Source organism: Manis javanica, chromosome 6 (assembly GCF_040802235.1).
Source record: "Manis javanica isolate MJ-LG chromosome 6, MJ_LKY, whole genome shotgun sequence".
NCBI classification, from domain to species: Eukaryota; Metazoa; Chordata; class Mammalia; order Pholidota; family Manidae; genus Manis; species Manis javanica.
This window is the reverse complement of record NC_133161.1, coordinates 81,905,464-81,929,598: the sequence shown is the minus strand read 5'-3', so window position 1 is coordinate 81,929,598 and position 24,135 is coordinate 81,905,464. Positions and strand designations below refer to the sequence as shown.

Here is a 24,135-nt window from a genome sequence, read left to right as displayed (position 1 = left end):
GCAGTGTGTCCTGCAAGTGGACCCAGCTTTTCTCAGAAGGGAGAGGCTGAGACTGGGGCTCCTTCTTGCTCCTGCACCCTGGGAGTCCCAGCCAGTATCTTATTCCCACCATTACGAGGCAGTATCCCATCAGCAGTCACAAACACTGGATGCCCCATGCCTTCCGTCCAGGTATATCCCAGCCTGAGTTACCACCTCCCAAGTAAGTATCTCAGGAACTCTCCACAATAGAACTCATCCTCCTGCCTGAGTCACCTTTTGTTTTGTGAAAAAGTCCTGCTGTTTCACCATTAGAGTGAACAGAACCTGACCTCTTACCACAGCTACATCAGACATCTGCATGCAACCCACCATCCTGCCCAGGACGTTAGGTCAGTTGCCTGCTCCCCCACTTCTACCTCCACCAAAACCTTCCCTTCCCCACAGAGATGAAAAAGTATAGTTTATTAACTTACTATGTCAGCCATAATAATTAATCTGATCAACAAAGAGACTGGAACAAAGTCTGTTTAGTATATTTCATACAGCATTTAACTAAAGCTTCCACCAACATGACAACAAAGAGCGGGATGAGGCAAACCTGCAGTGTTAACCTCAGTGAGGCCCACAGGGTCATCAATCCAATCAGCTGAACAAATGTCATAAACCTTTAGAGTTTACCTTAGAAACCCAATGTCTTCCTATTTAATTTTCTGTACAAATGTTTCCACTTGGCCAAAGGCCTTAATCCAGATATAGCAGGATATTTTAATGTTTGCAAAACACTACCTTGACCCATAAAGAAGTTTAAACCAATTCCTGCATCAAAAACAAGTGTGGATCATGAGTTGAGGCTGACCTGTATGTATTCCATCATTGATCGTAATACCTAAAATCAGGGACAAATTTTATATAACATATTCTAATTGGATAATTCCATGATCGAGATAATTTTCCAAAGGGTATGCAGAAGTAACAAGTCAGCTATCCTAACAGCAACTCCTCCTGGTAATTAAGGATAGCTTCAGTCGCCTGAAGACTGCAGATGGTATTGTTTTAAGAAGTGTTGTACTCCTCTGGTCTTGGCTGACAGTCCTTAATGCACCAATCATCCTGTTCTCAGGAAGCAGGCAAGTTAATGTCTGGCTTTAGCAGTCTGTCTGACTGTTACACTTTGGGTTCTCAGTTCAGATCAAATAAATAAAGTCCAGATTATGAAGTGAGCAGGAAAACAAATAAATAGATAAATAAGACAAGCCAATTTCGATTCAGAATGTCCTTGATGAAGCAGCAAAACTTTTGTTTCACTAAATCTTGACCCTTGATCATATCTTTTTTAGTATTCTGTGTCATGAAATTGAAAACACACAAAGATCATTTCTGCTGCATATTAAACCTCAAATGTTATCTTGAAGAAAAGCATTTAAATGATTGAGTTGTAAACTCAAAGATATTTTTTTTCATAAAACATGTTTTCCTGAAAGAATGAGTGGCAAAACTGGTTATTTAGACTTGGGTATTTGGCAGACATTTTCTTGCAAATAAATGATATGATCCTGTCATTTTAAGGGAAATAATTGGCAGTGATTGTTGTCCATGGTAAAATTTGAGTTTCCAATCAAAAAAATTTGGAGAAATTTGTTCTGCCACTGCGAGGTTGATACTTTCTCATACTTAAAGACTTATCTAATGAGATTGGTGGAGATATTAAGAATGTGGTTTTATTATATTGTATAAGGAAATATGTCAACCTTCTTTGTAAGATCTACATGACTTAGTAAACTACCATTTCCAATTGATCAATGCATCATGTTTTCTATTTTCATTTTTTGTGCCAAATGCACATATTCTCTCCTCAAAGAAGAGAAAGCCCCATTGAGTCACATTATCAAGATCAAAGTCCAAGATCCTTGGGTAATGTACAGCAGTTTGCATTTGAAGGGATAATGTCTAGTAGTCTCAAAATCAGGCTCACATAACAGCAGTTCTTGAACCAGAGAACTTCGTACTATAAAGACACCAGTTGTGCTGCCTTCAACACACTTGATATATAATGTTGAAACAGGGACAAGGAAAATTCAACAAATACTTTACTTGGAATGGTAAAAAAATCAGAGAAACAGAGCAGTAACTGGTCATTGAAAATTCTGAAATTTTTTGGGTAGATATTTTAAGGACTTTCCATCCTTGCAATGGGGAATGTTCCTTGATAATCCTCTGATACAGCTCCCTGGAGTAGCTTCCTTGTTCATCATTCTCATTAAGAGATTTTTTCTTTGCCTTTATCATCTTTAGTCACATGGGAAGTGACTATGCTGTAACAAAAATTCCTTGGAGGCTGACCAACCCCTTAGCCTTTCTGTACTTAGAAGCTTGATACAGTGGTTATTTTAAGGTATAATTTCTTATGGTCTCAGCTTGTGGTTCTGTTGGCAGTACAGTTCTCTAGAAAATTTAGTAGATATGTGTTTAATTGTCAGTTCTTTATTCAATAACTATACACATTACTCCTTTCATAATATAATTCACTAATCTGATATATTTCTTTGCCCATTCCTTCAGATCCTCTATCTTTCCATTTAAGCTTGTGCTTATCAGTCATTTTAGGAACACACTTTTAGTTTTCACACACATACACCAGGCATTTTGTCCAGTTGACAGGTCTTCCTAGGTGTCACCCTAGTCTATTCAGAGCTTTAACCATGAGTATGTTTCTTCTGACAGTTGAGAAAATTGAGAGGTTAAGTAATTTTCCCAGGATCACAAAAACAACAACAACAACAACAATGTTCTGAGTCTGGGCATTGAACTCAGGCAGTGGCTCCAGACTCTGCACAGTTAAACATTGTCTTCTACTGCTTTCTTGATGATGGTGCTCATTTGCTTTTCATAAAACCGGACAGATGTGAGCTATGTGGACATCTTTACAGTTGGTACAGCTAAGCACCATTCTCCAAGGAAGTTACTCAAAAGATTTACTTGAGATTATCATATTATGAATTATTTTAGATATGCTCTTACTGAAATATAAGTGTCATTTGTATTTTTAAAAAACTTCTTCATCTCCAGGGATTTTAAACCTGTTTTTCAAATGCAAAACTTGTGCACTCCAGTGTTCTAGAATTTTAGTTCAGATAGGGAAATTATTTCCTTTCACTAGATTGCCATAAAGATCAGAGAATCTGCTGCTTGGTTAAGAAAAAGTAGAGGTTGTATGCATACTGACAAGATGTTGTGAACATGTATAATACTAGTAATCGTATTTGAGGAGATCCCAACCCCTACAAGTGAAATTTCTGTGTAAGCATTTAATTCTATGTTTCTTTTTTCCCACTTGTGCATACATGAATCCCATATCACAGAATAATTAATTTAAGGGAAGTTATTAATGACTTTAAAATCCAAGTTCAATGTAATGCAAAAATCTTATTTTTAATATTCAATATTGTTCTTTCCTTGGGATACATCATCCATTTAAGTTTCCAGATTATTCCTGGTGCTTCTTATCTAGTCCTTCAACAAAGAAGCCACTGATACTTCAGATTTTTCTTCTCAGAAAAATGCACTGGTCTTATTTTCTTTCAGCTTGTTTTTTCAAAGATATAAATAAGAAACTTATGATTATTTTATCTATACTAATGGGTGAATGGATACTAACAACTAAATATATTTTCCTTACTGCATTTTAACAGGGCTTTCTAATTTTCTAGGTTGTCTAATGTCACAATCCAAGACATTAAGATAAGAGCAATAGTAATTATAGACAATCTTCAGGTTAATGGGATAAATTACTTCAGAAAATTAGAGTGTGTACCATTCCAAATAATCTGACACAAGGGGACTTCAACTGCACATTTGTGGTCATTATTAGATTTAATTAGTTCTCCTAGAAAGTCACCAACTTCAATATATTTAATAATATATGGTACTCTTTAAACAAACATATGAAACCATATATGTAGGGCAGTTTGAAATAAATTTAAAGTAATTGTGATTTACTTCATATTTCTTTAGCCATATATAAGGATATATAATCATCATTGAACAATTGTTTGGTTTCTACCCATTTCAAAAGTACATGCACAATATTTATAACATGAAATAAAAGGGTATTGTGGAATTAAAAATAGGCTTTTGGGAAGTGTGTGTGTGTGTATATGTGTGTGTGTGTGTGTGTGTGTGCATGCATCAGAGAGAAGGGAGAGGGAGAGAGAATCAGAGTCAGAGAAACAGAGACAGAGACTATATGTTAAAGAGGGTGAATCTGAGAAAGTGACTTAGTCTTTTCTACAAGTTTTACAGTTAAATATGCAATTTCCTGTATAAGATCAACTGTTTGGAGAGCTCATTATTTGTTTTTCCTTCCATAAGTGTCATTGAAATGGAAATTATTGCAGTGAGACTGAGTAGTGATGACATCTCTGGTCAAAACTGACCTTTACTGACTTAATTCATGACATCTCAGCAAGTTTTACCATCATTAGCAGCAATGTATTCAGATAGATCCCTTAAAATAGGTTCCCAAAGCTTTATTTTATTGGATTACAGTAACTGACTTCTTATATCTTGGTTTATGCAGAGAGAAGGAGAGAAAATGAAAAGAAAAAGGAGATGAAAAAAGGAAAAAATCTCTATTATCATCTTTCTTGACTCTTAAGTTTAGCTCAGAAGTAATAATTTTGAAAATTCAAATAATAAATACTAAGCCTCTATTATGTTCTAAGAATAAAACACACAGCTAAAATGACTTTACAGTCTATACCTACGGTGACCAACTGTTCTGGTTCACCCAAGACCATCCTGCTTTTAAAACTGAAAGACCCACATCCTAAGGAACTCCTTAGTCCATGGCACACCCATAGTATAACTAATTGCATACCTACCACTGATAGTCAGAACATAATTGTATAAAACAACTAAGTTCAAATAATCTGCTTTATACCATTATATTTTTTGGTTATCCAGAACTGTCAGTTCATTGGCTAATTTGGGTTGCAGACATGTTTTGCTTGATGTGTTATTTATTGCTATATAACAGATTGCCCTAACACCATTTTAAGACTACATGCATTTATTATCTAAGTTCCTACAAGGTCAGGAATATGGCACAACTTAGTTTTTGGACTGAATGCCTCAAATTGGAGGCCACCCTCTTTCATGCCAGTGGACCTCTCCAACATGTCAGTTTGCTTTATTACAATCAGCAAAAGAGTAAGTTTACTAGCAAAACAAAAGTCATAATGTATGTAACCTAAACAAAGAAGTGATTTGCTGTATTTTATTCATTAAAAACAAGTCACTAGGTTCAATCCATCTCAAGGAGAGGGAATTATACAAGGACATACATAGCAGGAAATGGGGACCAAAGGAGGCCATTAAAGTCTGTTTGCCATACTTGGCTCTCAGAGCATTTAAGATAAATCAGTTACTTGTAACTGTATAATATGATATAGGATAGCATTCTATATAAATAAAGAATGTTAACACTGCCTCCTTCCAGTCATCATCTTTCTTGCCAAAGTTAATTATTTTTTAAAAATTCTATCACTATAGACTTCTTTCACCTCTTTTTGGTCTCAATATGAGTAAACCCAAACAATAAGTACTCTTTTGTTTCTAGCTTCATTTATTCATATAGTTATTATTTTATTTATTTATGTTTGTCTTTGATATTATATCTCTATTCCTTTTCAAAACCCTTTCCCCACATCAATCTTCCTTCTCTTCTAGTCTTCTATGTCCTTTTAGTGCCCTAGCCTTGACTAAAAGGAAGAAATTCATGAAAATTTTCCACAAGGTGTTCCTGATTTAATGTCACCAACTTTGTAGGATTTGCTCTCTAAACTTAAAAAGAAACCTTTAGAATAATATCTGTATCTTAACAGAATATGTCTCCTAGATTAAAGGTTAATTTGGAGGAAGGAGGCTCGCTTTTACAACACATCAAGATCAAGACAGTTATTTGAAACTCATTCTAAAAAATTTAAATCCCTTATCAAATTCCTCCAAAGCTTATTAGTATGTTAAAAGTATTAATGAGCTTCAAAATTATTTCTCTGAAGAATGAATACAGAACATGTTTTCAAATTTCCCCATTAAGATTTTAATTCTGAGTAAGTCTATTTGCACCAAATTCAGCATTTATCATTCATGTTTGGGGAGGTATATCCACTTTAATCTTAAAACTCAGATGTTAAGGTGTGCTGTGCTAATTTTCAGAAAAACAAGCTGAATATTTAGTTATGGGTCGGGTAACTTTCATATTTGCACATCTGGAATTTCCCATGTCTTGAAATCCTTGCTTTATGTTTAGTTCTAGAGAATGATCATACCTTCTGAATAATCTCAATCAGCATTAGGTGTTGAGGAGAAGAGGGGCACTCCCCTAAAATTATGTGCCATGAAGAAATACCAACACTTTCACAACCTAGCTCATTTCAAATAAACAAAAAATGGAACTGGTTCATGTATAATAAATCCCTGCTGTGTTATGCTGTGTTTTCATGACTAATTTCTTCACTAACCACAGTTTCACAGCTTATGACCTTAAACCAGCAGGCATTCTTTATAGTAACATGGACTTACTATTAGGGTTGTGCATTTTCTCATTGATAAACTCCACGATGACTTGTTAACTGTCCAAACATAAATGTCTTCAAAGACCTTATGGAAAAATGCAGTTGTATGAATTTTTTTAACAGTGGAAGGAACTTTCTATTACAAAATAAAACACTAGAATAATAGTAAAGAGCTCATTATTACCCTAAAATTTGATTTGATATGTGTAATTTTCCTTCACAGAAATAACAGTTCTGGTAAAGACATTAAGGTGTTATCTAGTCATTTTCTCATGATTAAGCAGAATGGTAAACTATCTCTGCTAAGATTTCTAAGTGACTTACAGTGGAATTTGAAATAGGTACTTGAAGTGGTACTTATTCTACCCCATTAATTGTTTTATGGCTACTTAAAAACCAGAAACTTCAGATCTTTATGTCAGGAACACTTGTCTAACATTTTTTACTCGCTCCATTTTCTGTTAATGTCACTAAGTATTGTTACTAGGTAATGTCACTAGGGCTTTTGAATTTGATCTTATAGGAAAAATATCTCTGTTTCAGGAGTATATATATAGAGATAACAATGAGGCATCAGTCAAAACCAACAATCTTTCCCATCAAACTTCTCTCATTGACTAATTAGTCCAATAACAGAATCCAGGTTGTTCTCAAGTTTTAAAATATCCCTTGAAATTTGCCATTGTTTTTCTCCTTCAACCTCTTCATGATTCAAGCACATCTTTTTGTTCTCAAAGCCTGCGAATCTCCTTAGGAGTCTGCTGATTTTGTAAGTAGGCAACAGAATTGAACTAGGGTAGTGATTGAATAAGTAATTATTAAGATGGAGGGGCTCCCAGATGTCAGTGTTGAAAGATTCTGAACTCACCTCTTCCTATAGATACACCAGATCTATGGCTACATATGGATCATTTCCATTTGAAAATTAGATGAACTTCTCTATACAACAAAGGCAAAAAGGACCACATTCAGATGTGTAGGAGAGGCAGAGACATAGCCTCACAAAAGAGCCTACTCCTGGCATTGACACAAATAAGGAGGAATTTCACTTCTCCTGGAGGAATAAGGGGTTGGTGCCCCAAGTCAAGCACCCTTTTCCCTGGCTGGATTGGCAAGCACAAGTGATTGTAGCATTCTCCTACTCCCAGCTTAAAGCTGGCATGTGTGCACACATAAGGCACCCTACCACCGTATTACTGAATCCCATGGGCATGTGAAGTCAAGACATTTTCCCACTGCCTTTCTGAAGCCAGTGAGCATGCCTCACCCCTTGAATTACCCAGCTGCCTTGTTAAAGTCAGTGGGCATATACAGTCCATACAAGGGATAGCAATTGATCATGTGGTCTGGGTGACCAAGAGAGCTCGTGTTCCAGTGCTCCACAGAACTGTAACAATAGAAAATATATTTCTGGGCAGACCATCACCCCCAGGGCACTTCAGAGCAGCAGACTGAAATACAACCTCAGTGCTTCACCCCTTCCTATGAAAAGGCAAAAGAGATTTCCATATAAATAAAAAGTAAAGGAGTTCATCACTACTAAATCATCTTTACAAGTAGTATTAAAGCGACTTCTTCATACTGAAAGGAAATGGCACTAATTAATAACTAAAAAACATATGAAAGTAAAAATCTCACTGGAAAAGGCAAATATATAGTTATGGTAGTAGATTAATCACTTAAAACACTACTAAGGATAAGGTAGTAAAATTAACTAAAACTACAATAATTCAGCTTAGTAAAAAAGTTAAATAAACAAGGGATACATAAAACAAAAAGGTGTAAAAGGTGATATCAAAAACAAAATGTGAGGGTGGTAAGAAAAACAGTTTTGGAATGTGTTGAAATTTAAGTTGCTATGCTCTTAAAATACACCATTATATACATAGGATGATATATATGAAACACACAGTAATCATAATGTGAAAATTTATAGTAAATAGACAAAAGAAAATGAGAAAGGAATCTAAACATGAAGGAAAGTCATCAAGCCACAGGGAGAGAAAGAGAAGGAACAAAGAAGAGCTACAGAAAGAAAACAAATAACAAAATGATAATAAGTGCATATCTATCAATAATTATATGTAAGTGGACTAAATTATCCAATTAAAAGACATACTGTGGCTGACTGGATTGGAAAACAAAACAAAACAAAGAAAGAACACCTCTGTATACTACCAACAAGAAACTGACTTCAGAAGCAAGGACAAACACAGATTGAAAATGAAGGAATGGAAAAACGTATTTCATACAAATGAAAATAAAGACAGTTTGTTGACACCACACACAAAGAAAGAAAATAATTACAGGCCAATATGCCTGATGAGCATAAATGTAAAAATCCTCAACAAAATATTAACAAGCATTATTCAACAATACAATAGAAGGATCATACACCATGTTCAAGTGTGATTTATTTCAAGGATGCAAGGATGGTTTAATATCCACAAATCAATAAATGTGATACACAACATTAACAAAAGGAAAGATGAAAACCATATGGCCATCTCAATTGATGCTGAGAAATCATTTGATAAAATTCAATATTTGTTTATGATAAAAAGTCTCAACAAAGTAGGTATAAATGGAATGTATCTGAACATAATGAAGGCCATATATGACAAACCCACAACTAACATACCGAATGGTGAAAACTGGAGGCTTTTCCTCTAAGGTCAAGACAAGGGTTCCCACTCTAGCCACTTTTATTCCAGAGTACTGGAAGCCTAGCCATGACAATCAGGACCTGGATTATTTATTTGTATAACTCATGACTAAAGTACAACTAAGGCCTAACTCTATATATTTTTATTATCTCCTTATAGAATTTTTGGAGATTCTGAATGAAGGTGTTAGAAAAGTATTAATAAGATGAAATAGCTTTTTTCACATTATATGATTTTTCCCTTTATTATTCAAAATATTTTAATGTTACACTAACTGGGTTTGTCTTTTCTTTCCTGCTTTGAAATTCTGTTTCTTCTATATTAATTTTCCAGTTTCTCAATTTAAAATTTCCATTGTTTTATATTATTCTTTCTAATTGAGTCACCATTTGTGTTGCTGAATTAGGACAGAGTTTTCAAAATATGTTATTTAAGGCTAAGCCAGTATGGCCACTATAGTGTGGCTGGGGATTCAAATTGAAACACATTTATAACAATCATTGTACTTTTCAATATTTATTATTCACAGTCATGGTTTATGATAGATAAAACTTTCTCTAATTTAAAGTTAGAAAACGAATTCACAATTAGTTAATGCAACCAAGGTTATGAAGCTATTGTGAAACAGTGTGGAAATGGGTGTTGGAGATATCTTTTAAGTATGTTACTGATACGCAAAATCCACAGTACCCTGTTAACCACTTAGGCAGTCATAGCCTATCTTCCAGAATGAAAATAAAAAAGCACAAAATGTTAATTGATATATCATTTTTGTTTGTTGGTAAGATGAATGGCAATGAGTTTAACACAATTAAACTTCAGACATAGTGTCCCTAGATCATTTACCAATTGAAAATTTATATATAATGTAATGTCTTGACAGTCTTCCACTTCTCAGTGTTGACTTAAACTTTATTTAGTAGAAAACAGTGCTATACTTATTAGCAGGGAACCTGGGTTCAGTCGCAGTCTACAGTTTGCTGGTTTTGTGATGTTAGGTAAATGTTGTATATTCTGTGACTCATTTCCTCACTGGTAAAATGGAAATATAAAAATTTGCCTGTTTCATAGTTTGCCATGGGGATCAAATAAGATAGTCTCAGTGAAAGCCTTTGGAAGTTAGAAAGCTCTATTACTAAACTGTAAAATATTATAATTTTACATTGAAGTCTCCCTTGGGACTTAAAAAATTCTATGGAGCTAATATTAGCTTCTGTTATTTCCAGCTTCTAGCACATTGCAGCATGTAACTTTGACCCAGTTTCCTTCCCCAGGTATAGCAGTTCTTTGTTAGCTACTTTATTTTATAAAGGTTAAAGATCGCAGAAATTCCCTCCAAGAAAAAGAATTTTCAGTCAGGAAATGACTCCCAAGCATATTTCATTTCCTTCAGGATTTACCTACCAGCTACTTCTGCTATCTCTGTCTTCTAGGAGAACTGAGTCCTAGTTTAAGCTGTTCACTTTCAGAATTAGCAGCTTTAGTGGGTTGTTTTATCCATCCAGATTGTATTTTTCTAACTTCTAAATGTCATCACTAATAAAGGCAGTATTCATATTGTGTCAACACATACTTAGATTGTCATGACTGGATGTAAAGGAGGAAGGAAGTTAATTCTAGTCAAAGTACACTAATCTTTAGAGATCACTTACTTTTATTTTTCAAATAAGTTAGCAAATTTCCTATTTGTTTCCATAAGTGGGGAAAAATAAAGGTTGTTCCTGAATGTGATGTACAAATTATTTCATATGTATGTGTGCATTGAGATAGAAAAATATTGAGAATCACTGTTTTACAGAATAATAATACATAAATCTGTTTCTAAAAAAATGCCATGATTTATATTTCAAAATTTTCAATTAAAAATTTTTAAGATCAGCAAGATATAAAGGAGATCTGAATATTGGTTATGATGAAATGGGGATTAGGAGGACAATAGAAATAGTAACAATTTACTGTCATGCAGGCTGGGTGAATGCCAGGTGTGATTGTATATGAAAGTAGAGAATGGGAAGAGCTTGGTACGCAGGAATATATGGGACACATTTTTCTGATCCCTTTTAACACCCCTTGAAGGAACCAGCTACACTGGTTTTCTCCAGTTTCCCTGCTACCAGTCTCTCCTAAATCTATTCTAATTAGACTTTCACCCCTGTCCCCCCACCCAGCACTTTACCCAAATTGGTCTTCATAAAGATGTCAATGATTTCTATGTTTATAAATCCAGTGGTCAGTTATCTGTGCTCATCATTTTTGATCTATAAACAGCATTTAATGAAGTTCTTGAAAATTTTTATTCACTTTGCTTTTGGTACACAACACTAATCTGGTTTTCCTTGACATCCCCTCCTTCTTTACACTGTTTCCTTTACACTATACCCCCTCCTTCAGAAGAAGATTTCTGATTTTCTCATCTTCCCAATATCCACAGGTTAACAATGCCACAGGATTCAGTCTTTGAAACTCAAATTTTCCATCATTGTTCACTCATTAACTCATATCACCTAGTCTTATAGCTTTAAATATTATCTAAAGGCTTATAAATCTCAAATATATTTGGTATCATCTCTCTAATACATTCTGGGCTCAGATATCCAACTGTTGACTTCGCATCTACATGTAAATGTCTGAGATCTCAAATTTACCACATCCAAAAGCAAAACAAACCTTTAGTCATTCCCTGACACTTGCTCTTCCCGAATTTCTTCTTCATATCAATACATGGCAACTCTGTTCCTCTCTTGATTGTTTAAACCAGGAACATTGATACCATTTTTTTACTTCCTCGTAAAAGCTGCCTTGTTAAAGTCAGTGGGCATATACAGTGTATGTATTCCTGCTTACCAATGTATGTTATCCATACAAGGGATAACAATTGATCATGTGGTCTGGGTGACCAAGAGGGCTCGTGTTCCAGTGCTCCACAGAACTGTAACAATAGAAAATAAATTTCTGGGCAGACCATCACTCCCAGGGCACTTCAGAGCAGCAGACTGAAATACAACCTCAGTGCTTCACATCAGACTTCACATTTGAAACCAGGAAAATTTGAACACAATTAATAGCATCTTCATAATATTACAAACTAAGAATCATATACCAGACAATTATTTTCCCTGTAAAAATGGACATATTTAAAGAAATGAAAGTATACATTCCACATACTACATTTGAAAATAATTTTTAAAATAATTCTAAAAAACTAGAGCACTCTAGGTAGGGATAAGCTTAAGAAAAGAGAAAACCTCAACTCTGACTCCTTCTACATCTATCAATCTATCAAGCATCTATATATTCATTTATCTACAAATAGAGAGTTATACATAACTGGCTATCTGTAGACTCAAGAAATGCTCATTAATCAGGGAAATAGCAGGAATTGCATCAGAAAAAATTTCTTAACAAATGCACAAAAAATTGGACTTTTGCTGCTGCATGTTCTACAATTTTCTTGAACCACCAGTTCACATTTTATGACCTATCTTTTAAGAAACGTATTATAAGTATGTACCTTTTTTTCATTTATTTGTTGTCATTAATATACAATTACATGAGCAACATTGTGGATACTAGATTCACCCCATTATCAAGTCCTCACCACATACTCCATTAGAGTCACTCTCCGTCAATGTAGTAAGTTGCTATAGAATCACTACTTGTCAAGTAGTGATTTTACAGCATCTTACTATGTTGATGGACAGTGACTGTGAACAGGTATGTGGGGGGACTTGGTAAGGGCGGGAGCCTAATGAACATAATGTCCTTCATGTAACTGTAGATTAATGATACCAAAATAAAATTTTTAAAAAATCACTACTTGTCTTCTCTGTGCTATATGGTCTTCCCTGTGCCTCCCAGCTACATTATGTACGCTAATCATTATGCTCCTTATTTCCCTTCTCCCTCCCTTCCCAACTGCCCCACAGTCCCTTTCCCTTTGCAACTGTTAGGCTATTCTTGGTTCTGTGAGTCTGCTGCTGTCTTGTTCCTTCAGTTTTTGCTTTGTTCTTATGCTCCACAGATAAGTGAAATCATTTGGTACTTGTCTTTCTCCACTTGGTTTATTTCACTGAGCATAATACCCTCAAGCTCCATCCATGTTGTTGCAAATGGTAGTATTTGTTTTCTTCTTATGGCTGAATAATATTCCACTGTGTATATGTACCACATCTTTATCCATTCATCTACTGATGGACACTTAGATTGCTTCCATTTCTTGGCTATTGTAAATAGTGCTGCAATAAACATAGGAGTGCATATATCTTTTTAAAACTGGGCTGCTGCATTCTTAGGGTAAATTCCTAGGAGTGGAATTCCTGGGTCAAATGGTAGTTCTATTTTGAGTTTTTTGAGGAACCTCCATACTGCTTTCCAGAAAGGATGAACTATTATACATTGACAACAGCAGTGTATGAGAGTTTCCCTTTTTCCGCATCCTCACCAGCATTTGTTGTGCCTATTCTTTTCTATGCTGGCCATTCTAACTGGAGTGAGGTGATATCTCATTGTGAGTTTAATTTACATTTCCCTGATAATTAGTGATGTGGAGAAATTTTTCATGTGCCTGTTGGCCATCTGTATTTCTTCCTTGGATAATTGTCTGTTCATATCCTCCACCCATTTTTTAATAGGGTTGTTTGCTTTTTGGGTGTTGAGGCATGTCCTTGTCAGATATGTCATTTACAAATATATTCTCCCATACTGTAGAATGCCTTTTTGTTCTGCTGATGGTGTACTTTGCTGTACAGAAGCTTTTTAGCATGATGTAGTCCCATTTGTTCACTTTTGATCTTGTTTCCCTTGCCCGAGGAGATGTATTCAGGAAAAATTTGCCCGTGTTTATATTCAGGAGATTTTTGCCTATGTTTTCTTCTAAGAGTTTTATGGTTTCATGACTTACATTCAGGTCTTTGATCCATTTTGACTTTACTTTTGTGTATGGGGTTAGACAATAATCCAGTTTCATTTTCTTGCATGTAGCTGTCCAATTTTGACAACACAAGCTGTTGAAGAGGCTCATTTCCACATTGTATATCCATGGCTCCTTTAATGTATATTAATTAACCATATATGCATGGGTTTATATATAGGCTCTCTAGTCTGTTCCATTGGGTTAATTTTCTGTTCTTCTGCCAGTACTAAATTGTCTTGATCACTGTGGCTTTGTACTAGATCTTGAAGTTGGGAAGGAAGATCCTCCCCTGCTTTACTCTTCCATCTCAGAAGTGCTTTGGCTATTCAGGGTCTATTGTGGTTCCCTGTGAATTTTAGAACTATTTGCTGTAGTTCATTGAAGAATGCTGTTGGTATTGTGATAGGGATTGCACTGAATCTATAGATTGCTTTAGGCAGGATGGCCATTTTGACAATATTAATTCTTCCTAGCCAAAAGCACAGGATGTGTTCCCATTTATTGGTATCTTCCTTAACTTCCCTCATGAGTGACTTATAGTTTTCAGAGTATAGGTCTTTCACTTCCTTGGTTAGGTTAATTCCTAGGTATTTTATTCTTGTTGATGCAATTGCGAATGGAACTGTTTTCCTGATTTCTCTTTCTGCTAGTTCATCATTAATGTATAGGAATGTAACATATTTCTGTGTATTAATTTTCTGTCCTGCAACTTTGCTGAATTCAGATATGAGATCTAGTAGTTTTGGAGTGGATGCTTTAGGGTTTTTTTATGTACAATATCATGTCATTGGCAAACAGGCACAGTTTAACTTCTTCCTTTCCAGTCTGGATGCCTTTTATTTCTTTGCATTGTCTAATTGATGGGGCTTGGACATCCAGAACTATGTTGAATAAAAGTGGTGATAGTGGCATCCTTGTCTTGTTCCTGATCTTAAAGGAGTAGCTTTCAGCTTCTCGATGTTCAGTATGATGTTGGCTGTGGGTTTGTCATATATGGCCTTTATTATGTTGAGGTACTGCCCTCTATACCCATTTTGTTGAGAGTTTTTATCATAAATGGATAATGAATTTTGTCAAATGCTTTTTCAGCATCTATGGAGATGATCATCTGGTTTTTGTCCTTCTTTTTATTTATGTGGTGGATGATGTTGATGGATTTTCGAATATTGTACCATCCTTGCATTCCTGGAGTAAATCTCACTTGATCATGATGGATGATATTTTTGATGAATTTTTTAACTTGGTTTGGTACTATTTTGTTGAGTATTTTTGCATCTGTGTTCATCAAGAATATTGATTGTAATTTTCTTTTTTGTGGGGTTTTGGTATTAGAGTGATGTTGGCCTTGTAGAATGAGTTTGGGAGTATTCCCTCCTCTTCTACTTTGGAAAACTTTAACTAGGATGGGTATTAGTTCTTCACTAAATGTGTGATAAAATACAGCAGTGAAACCATTTGGTCCAGGAATTTTTTTCTTTGGTAGTTTTTGATTGCCAGTTCAATTTCCTTGCTGATAATTGGTCTATTCAGATTTTCTGTTTCTTCCTGGATCAGCCTTGGCAGGTTGCATTTTTCTAGAAAGTTATCCATTTCTTCTAGGTTATCCAGTTTGTTACCATATAATTTTTCATGGTATTCTCTCATAATTCTTTGTATTTCTATGGTGTCCATGGTGAGTTTTCCTTTCTCATTTCAGATTCTGTTTATGTATGTAGACTCTCTTTTCTTCCTGATAAGTCTGGCTAGTGGTTCATCTATTTTGTTTATTTTCTTGTAGAACCAGCTCCTGCTTTCATTGATTCTCTCTGTTTTTTTATTCTTCTTGATTTTATTTATTTATGCTCTAATCTTTATTATGTCTCTCCTTCTACTGATTTTGGGCCTCATTTGTTCTTCTTCCCGTTACATTAATTGTGAGTTTAGACTGTTCATTCGGGATTTTTCTTCTTTCCAAAAGTAGGTCTGTACTGCAATATGCTTCACTCTAAGTACCACCTTTGCTACATTGCACAGATTTTGTGGTGTTGAATTATTGTTGTCATTTGTCTCCATATATTGCTTGATCTCTGTTTTGGTTTGGTCATTGATCCATAGATAATTTAGGAGCATGTTATTAAGCCTCCATGTATTTGCCAACTTTCTCATCTTCTTTGTGTAATTCATTTCTAGTTTCATACCTTTGTGATCTGAGAAGCTGATTGGTACAATTTCAATCTTTTTGAATTTACTGAGGGTATTTTTGTGGCCTAGTATATGATCTTTTCTGGAAAATGTTCCATGTGCACTTGAGAAGAATGTGTATCCTATTGCTTTGGGATGGATTGTTCTGTACATGTCCATTAGGTTCATCTTATCTAATATGTTGTTCAGTCCCTCTGTCTCTTTACTCATCTTCTCTCTGGTTTATCTGTCCTTGGAAGTGAGTGGTGTGTTAAAGTCTCCTAAAATGAATGCGCTACATTCTGTTTCCCCCTTTAATTCTGTTAGTATTTGTTTCACATATGCAGGTGATCCTATGTTGGGTGCATAGATATTTATAATAGTTATATACTCTTGTTGGACTTACCCCTTTATCATTATGTACTTTCTTTGTCTCTTCTTAATTTACTTGTTTTGAAGACTATTTTGTCTGATACAAATACTGCAACTCCTACTTTGTTCTACCTATTAGTTGCATGACATAACATTTTCCAACCCTTTACTTTCAGTCTGTGTATTTCTTTGGGTTTGAAGTGAGTCAATTGTAGGCAGCATACAGACAGGTCTTGGTTTTTTACCTATTCAGTGACTTTATGTCTTTTGATTGGTGCATTCAGACCATTTTCATTTAGGGTGGTTTTTGATAGGTAAGTACTTACTGCCATTGCAGGCTTTCGATTCATGGTTACCAAAGGTTCAAGGGTGATTCCCTTACTACTAACAGTCTAATTTAACTCAGTATGCTATAACAAACACAACCTAAAGGGTTTTTTTCCCATCCTTTTTCTTTCTCCTCCATTCTTTATATATTAGGTGTCATATTCTGTACTCTTTGTCTATCCCTTGATTGCCTTTGGGGGTACTTGATTTAATTTTGTATCTGCTTAGTAATTAATTGTTCTACTTTTCTGTGGTTTTATTTTCCCTGATGACAGCTATTTAACTTTCCAAAACTTCCATCTATAGCAGACCCCCAAAATGCACTGTAGAAGTGCTTTGTGGGAGGTAAATTCTCTCTGTTCCTGCTTATCTGAAAATTGTTTAATCCCGCCTTCAAATTTAAATGATACCCTTTCCAGGTAGTATATTCTTGATTCAAGGCCCTTCCTTTTCATTGCATTAAATATGTCATGCCACTCCCTTCTGGCCTGTAAGGTTTCTGCTGAGAAATCTGATGATACCCTGATGAGCTTTCCTTTGTATGTGATCTTATTTCTCTCTCTGGCTGCTTTCAAAAGTCTGTCCTTATCCTTGATCTTTGCCATTTTAATTACTATATGTCTTGGTGTTGTCTCCCTTGAGTCCCTTGTGTTGGGAGATCTGTGAACCTCCATGGCTTGAGAGATTATCTCCTTCCTCAGATTGGGCACATTTTCATCACTTATGTCCTCAATAATACTTTCTATCCCTTTTTCTCTCTCATCTTCTGGTGTCTGAACAATGCAAATATTGTTGCATTTAGATTGGCCACACAGTTCTCTCAATAGTCTTTCATTCTTAGAGATCCTTTTTTCTCTCTGTGCCTCAGCTTCTTTGCATTTCTCTTCTCTAATTTCTATTCCATTTACCAACTTTTCTACTACATTTAATCTGCTTTTAAATCCCTCCATTTTATGTTTAATTTCAGATATGGAATTCTTTAATTATTGAATCTCTAAAGTTTGTTCCTGAGATCTTTAATATTTTTCTGTACCTCCATGAGCATGTTTATGATTTTTATTTTGAACTCTCTTTCAGGAATATTGATGAGTTTGGTTTCATTTGTCCCTTTTTCTGGGGTTTGTGAGATTTTGCTGGGAATCAGATTTCTTTGACATTTTATATTTCTATGTGGCACCATCTAGAGCCCAGAAGTTCTAGACCCTGGAGTGATGTTGAGGGTCAGAGGGGTGTGGCACTGGTGCTTGGTGGGAGGTAAGAGCTGTTTCCTACCTCCCGGCTGCAGTGCCTGTCTCCACTGTCAGAGCCAGTGGAGTGAACACACAGGTATATGCCTCTGTGCTTTGTCTCTCCAGCTATGTAGGCGGGGCCTCCCTCTGGCTGGCCTGATGACAGCACAGTAACTGCCGGTTTGCAAACTGTTGCCAGAAGGCCAGGTGTAAGGCACAGCAGTCTGCATATCACAGTGGGGGGCCTTTGAAGTGAGGAACCAGCCAGGAGGATGGAGCACATGAAGCTCCTGAAAGTTCCCAACCTGCTGGGCAGAGCATGCCCAGAAAACCTTGTCCACCCATCCCTTCCTCTACACAGCAAGCTCCGTGCAATCCTCTTCCCTTCATCAGCCCTCTTGCTACTAGGAAGCCTCTCAGACCCCCCACCTTTTCTTTGTTCCTGAGCGTCCGAATGTGGATTCCTGTCCTCCACAAATGGCCAGAATCTCTGTGTCTCACACATTCCGCCTGTCCCACCTCCCCAACCCCACCAACCTCCAGAGCACCACACAATGTAGGTTTGTGCTCCAAAGCATATCTCTAGGGCTGGGTGTTCAGCAGTCTTATGCTTCCACCACCTCCCCACTCCATTTCTCTGCCTCCTGCCTATGAACTGGGGAGGAGGAAAGGCTTGAGCCATACCAGATCAAGGCTTTGGTATGTTACCCTGTTTCATGATGTCTGCTGTGTTTCCCAGGTGTATACAGTCTGGTGCAGACTTCTTTCCTGCTGCTGTTTTAGGATTAGTTGTATTAACTCTATTTTCATACTATATGTGGTTTTTGGAGGAGTTTCCTGTCTCACCTGTCATGCTGCCATCTTGTATCAATATCAATTATGTACCTTTTTAAAAAAACTTCCTTAGGTTAAATCATGGCTAGAATTTCATATTACTTGATGTGTTCTAAATTTGTACAGGTATTATATGTTTTAAAGCTGATAATCCATGACATTGGCAATATTTTTATTATAATTTTATAAATAAAATCTAAGGAATAGTGAAGTTAACTCAATTAAGTTATGCAGATAATAAGCAAAGTTACTAAGAATATTTTTATTGAAGTATAATTAACATAAAATACCTTATGTTTCATTAAGTTCATCCTAGTAATTTGGTATTTTTGTACATTATGAAATGATCCCCAAGGTATATCTACTTACCATATGCCATACAAATTTATTACAGTATGATGCCCTATTTTATTATTCCCAACATTACATTCTAATGCAACTATATTCTCTGTGCTGTACATTACATACCCATGGTTTATTTTATAATTGCAAGTTTCTGCATTTTAATCCCTCTCATATATCTTACCCATCTCCCAGTTGCTACACTCTTTGTAACCAAGTTTTTTTTTCCGGTGTCTGTGAGTCTGTTTCTTCCTTGTTTTGTATGTTTTCTTGTTTTGTTTTTAAATTGCACATATAAGTGAAATCATATGTTGTTTCTCTTTCCCTCTCTGACTTCTAAACTAAGTTCTTTACTTAGTGTTTCTCATTTATGAGCTTCAAATCAGGTATTCTGACATTCATGTGCATTATTGCTTTGATAAAACAACTCTCTTCTACTCAGTGCAAATTCCCACAGTGCTCAGATTCATCTGCTTCACATTATTGTATATCTGTCCCACATGGATGGTTTAAAACATGTAAACTTTAGAAGGGATGGAACTTTTGCAGATATAAAGGAGAAAGGAATTAGATCAATGGTCTCAAATAGATAAGTGTCTAGTATTTACAATGAGGTATTTAAATTTATTCATTTAAAATTACCTATGTGCATTGAAAGTGGAGGATCAAAACTGAATATGGTTTTCCTGGAATGGTGTACTCCAGGAAAATCAATAAAGCCATTGACATTTCCATATTCAATGAGTTAACAAATCTTGTTTGCTTACAAACTCTACACCCTATGGAGAAATAGGTTTTATGTGAAAATATGCCCTACAAATTTTACAATATTTTTGTTAATTTTGTATATGATAAATTATTATATAATGGATGAAATTTTTTCTAGTTCAATAACTTATTGGCAGATTTGATTACTGTCAAAAATTAGCTTGGAACTGTAGGCTTATGGTGTTCAATGCAGTTCTTTGTATTTTGAGGAAAGGACTTAGAGTGCTACACTAAGAAAATATAATGACTTAACCTAAAATATTGTTAGGATATATCATTAAAATTATTTTCCTTTTTTACGAATTTGAGATTTTGTTAAAGTAAATGACTAAAACAGCATAAAAGCAGGATTTCATAGCAGTAAAGAAAACAACACTAAATATACCTGGTATCAAGACTCATTCAAGTATTCAAGTTATTTGAGTCTGTGTTTCCTTATCTGTGAAATGGGATTTTGCGATATACTTCCTAGCTTATGACAATTGTCAGAGAATTTTTTTTTGAGCGTGGGTCAACAACGTAAATGTTCAAAAAAGAGATAATAATAATGTGATGTTCAATATTCAGAAAGCTTGTATATATTAGACATAAATAAACAATTAACAGAATGGCAATATTGTGTTTGTAAACATTTCATTGAACTTAAAGAAGCCTACTGAGTGAGTAGACTATTCATGATCAAGCAAATTGAGTAAATTGATAAGAATATAATACATATAAAATTATATAAATGACATACTTATATATAATTTGTAAATTATATATAATATATATTTGTACTTAATAACATAAAATTAATTGTATAAATATGATGGTGGTAAGTGAGGTATACATATGAAAGCCTTTTGAAGAATAACTGCACAAGTTGGAACCATTAACACAAATATTGATGGCTTTAACTTGATAAAAATTAATATTAGATGTCTATCTAAAAAAATAATAAAACACTAACAGTGCAAAACCAAACCAGAAAAATTGTTTGCTTAATTTATTCCAAACAATAATTCCAAAGTCTCTGAAATGCTCACAAACCAAAATGAAAAGTGACAAATGCTACAGGTGTTAAAAGGAGTGAAAAACATTAATAAACATTCCAAAAAGAAAAAGAAAAACAACTCCAAAGTCAAAAAATACTTAAAAATATAATCAAAATTCAAATTAAAGCAAAAACACTTGTATTTTATTGGCAGAGTTGTTAAGAGGTGACAAAGCATCCAGAAGAAAGATCCTCCTCCTGTACCTACGGTGAGGTGATAATGTGGAGGGCAGCCTTTCAAATAACAAAAACAAAAATAGCAAAGTGTGCAACAGCCGTAAAATGTCTCTACATCTATTAATTCTAACTTTATGCAATGTATGCTTAAACTATGTTGAGCAATGGAAATAGCTATTAAAGAATAAGGCTTTTGATTTGTATTTATTATCATGGAAATTTGTGCATGCTACACTGTTAGCTTTCAAATGATCAAAAATATTTTCAGAATGATCTTTTTATAAGAAATAAGTGTATGCAAACATTCATTCGTGCATTTGTACATACATACAATAGCAATTTATATGTTTGTTTGGGCCTGTATAACAGATTGTTAACTAACAATAATAATCTCTGAGTGGTAACATGGACAGTTTTAATGTTTAGTAAATCATAGCTTATAAATTATAGCAAATAATACTAGCTAAAGTAAATGAGTAGGTGAGGAAAAAGAATACAAGATAGAAACAAATACAAAATATAGTCAATTAATTTTCTTTTTTTTTTACCTTGGTGTATAATAGAGGTGGGATTTTAATCACCGGAGAACAACGAGCTTAGAGACATTTTAGGATGAAATACTGGGGGAGCCTACAGGAACAATTCTGTAAGACTCTGATAAACATGAAGCTGGTGGAAATGCAAAATATGACTCCCGCTCCAACGTTTCCTTGGACCCGGTTCGGTTTCAGACGTCTTGGCGCTCCCAGCCGCTAGGTGGCAACTGAAAGCTCGCAGGCGTGGTGGGGACACATGCGCAGTGCTCCTAGCTTTAGCCATTGGGTCCACGCTCGCGCCCACACGTTCGAACACCGCCCTCACGTGCGCTACCGTAATCCCGCCATATTCCTTTTTCTCTGGGAGCGAGCGAGCTGATCCAGCGGCCTGAAATGTCTGAGCTGCCGGCAAACTGCAGTGTCCCGCCCACCAACGCGGAGGATGGGGACCGCGACGCCCCGCAGGCGGAGGTAGGCGGCGGGCCGCCGGAGCCGGTCCGGGCACAGCCTGAGGAGCCCAGGGAAGGTCCGATGGCGGCGGCCGGGGAAGTTCCAGTGGCGGCGGCCGGGGCAGCTGGGATGGCGGAGGTCGCCCGACTGGTGGCGGAGCCTGCGGAGGAAGAGGGTCAAGAGGGCTGGCCCGGGAACGGCCCCGGCCTGGCTGCGTTTCCTCCTGACGTTTATCGCGCGTTGAGCGTTTGGGAAATGACTTCCCAGCAGTTCCTCCGCCAGTTTCAGCAGCTCTACGTGAGGGCTGTGGTCAGAATGCAGGGGCCTGAACGCCATGGGAGATTTCTGGAAGAAGAGTTTGATGCCGAGCATCCGCGGAATCACCAGAGGATGGATTTTGATGTTCTAACAGGGATCCTAACTCTGACTGCATCTGCAGTGATCGACCCTCTGGTAGAAGAACTTGGTTGTGATAAGTTAATCAGCAGAGAATAGTTTGGTGATGAAACTGCTTCCAGAAGAACCTCTGTACTCAAGACGGCCTTATGCCAATCCTGGAACTTGGTGTTAAAAAGGCAGTTGTATGCGCATAAGGCAGTGCACAGTTGACAAAAACAACGAAGGAAGCTTCTCGTGAAAAACATTAGAAAAGAAAAAACAAGCCAAAACTGTTGGGACTCCTGTATTGTTCTTTGGGTTGGTGACTTATGGGGATTCCTCCCCTTGCATTTGGAAGTGTCTTTCAAAATTGCTTCACTAAAAAGGGAAGAATGGTTCTGTAACATTGAGACTTGATAAAGAAATGTTGCCAGTAATAAATCTCATGATGACGAAAGTGTCAACTAGCGATAGTAGGAATAAGGAGTCAGACTGGAAGACAGGAGCAAACCTGAAATTGTTAGAAAATGTGTTCTCTTCATGTCAGATTCAACAAATTTTTAGTGTATATATTTTGTTTTCTAAGGCAGTTCCAATGACAAACCATATAAATGCAGTATATATTACAAAATAAATCACATTTGAGAATATTTGAAATTGCTGATTCTTTTTTCTTTCATTCAATTTCTAATTTAAACTTTTCTGGTAAATCAATTCACAAGCCCCCCCAAAAAATAAAATAGGCAGTGAAAAGTCTTCCATCCATGTCCCTCCACCCAGGACTACTGCAGCCCACATCTGTGACCACTGTCCATCCTGTGCTTCAGTTTTCCATAGGTACACACGAGCAAATACAAACCTGGGTTTATTTCTTCACAGAAGTTGACATACTTACTGATTTATATTTTAACTTTTCTGAGTAAGAACATGGCTTGAAGATGCTTCCAAACCACCACCACATTTCCTCATTGTTTTTTTTTGGTATCATTAATCTACAATTACATGAGCAACATTATGTTTACTAGACTCCCCTCATTATCAAGTCCCCCCAACATACCGCATTACAGTCACTGTCCGTCAGTGTAGTAAGATGCTATATAATCACTACTTGTCTTCTCTGTGTTGCACAGCCCTCCCCCTGTTTCCACCCCCTATTACATTATGTCTGCTAATAGTAATGACCCCTTTTTTTCCCCTTTTTCCCACCCCTCCTCTCCAGTCGCTTTCCATTTGGTAACTGTTAGTCCATTCTTGGGTTCTGTGAGTCTGTTGCTGCTTTGTTCCTTCAGTTTTTTTCTTTGTTCTTAAATTCCACAGATGAGTGAAATGATTTGATACTTGTCTTTCTCTGCTTGGCTTATTTCACTGAGCATAATACCCTCTAGCTCCAT

General features: G+C 36.0%; 1 protein-coding gene across 1 annotated transcript; it reads left to right on the top strand.

Moving 5' to 3' along the window:
- Positions 1 to 21,973: 21,973 nt before the first annotated feature.
- Positions 21,974 to 23,355, top strand: LOC108399425 (EP300-interacting inhibitor of differentiation 2). Its single transcript, XM_037021719.2, has one exon. The coding sequence runs from the start codon at positions 22,310 to 22,312 to the stop codon at positions 22,859 to 22,861; it is 552 nt and encodes a 183-aa protein (XP_036877614.2). The 5' UTR covers positions 21,974 to 22,309; the 3' UTR covers positions 22,862 to 23,355.
- Positions 23,356 to 24,135: the final 780 nt, after the last annotated feature.

Bases quoted from the DNA above. Each gene is read 5' to 3' on its own strand.
- LOC108399425 (XM_037021719.2), top strand. From the start codon at position 22,310: ATGTCTGAGCTGCCGGCAAACTGCAGTGTCCCGCCCACCAACGCGGAG.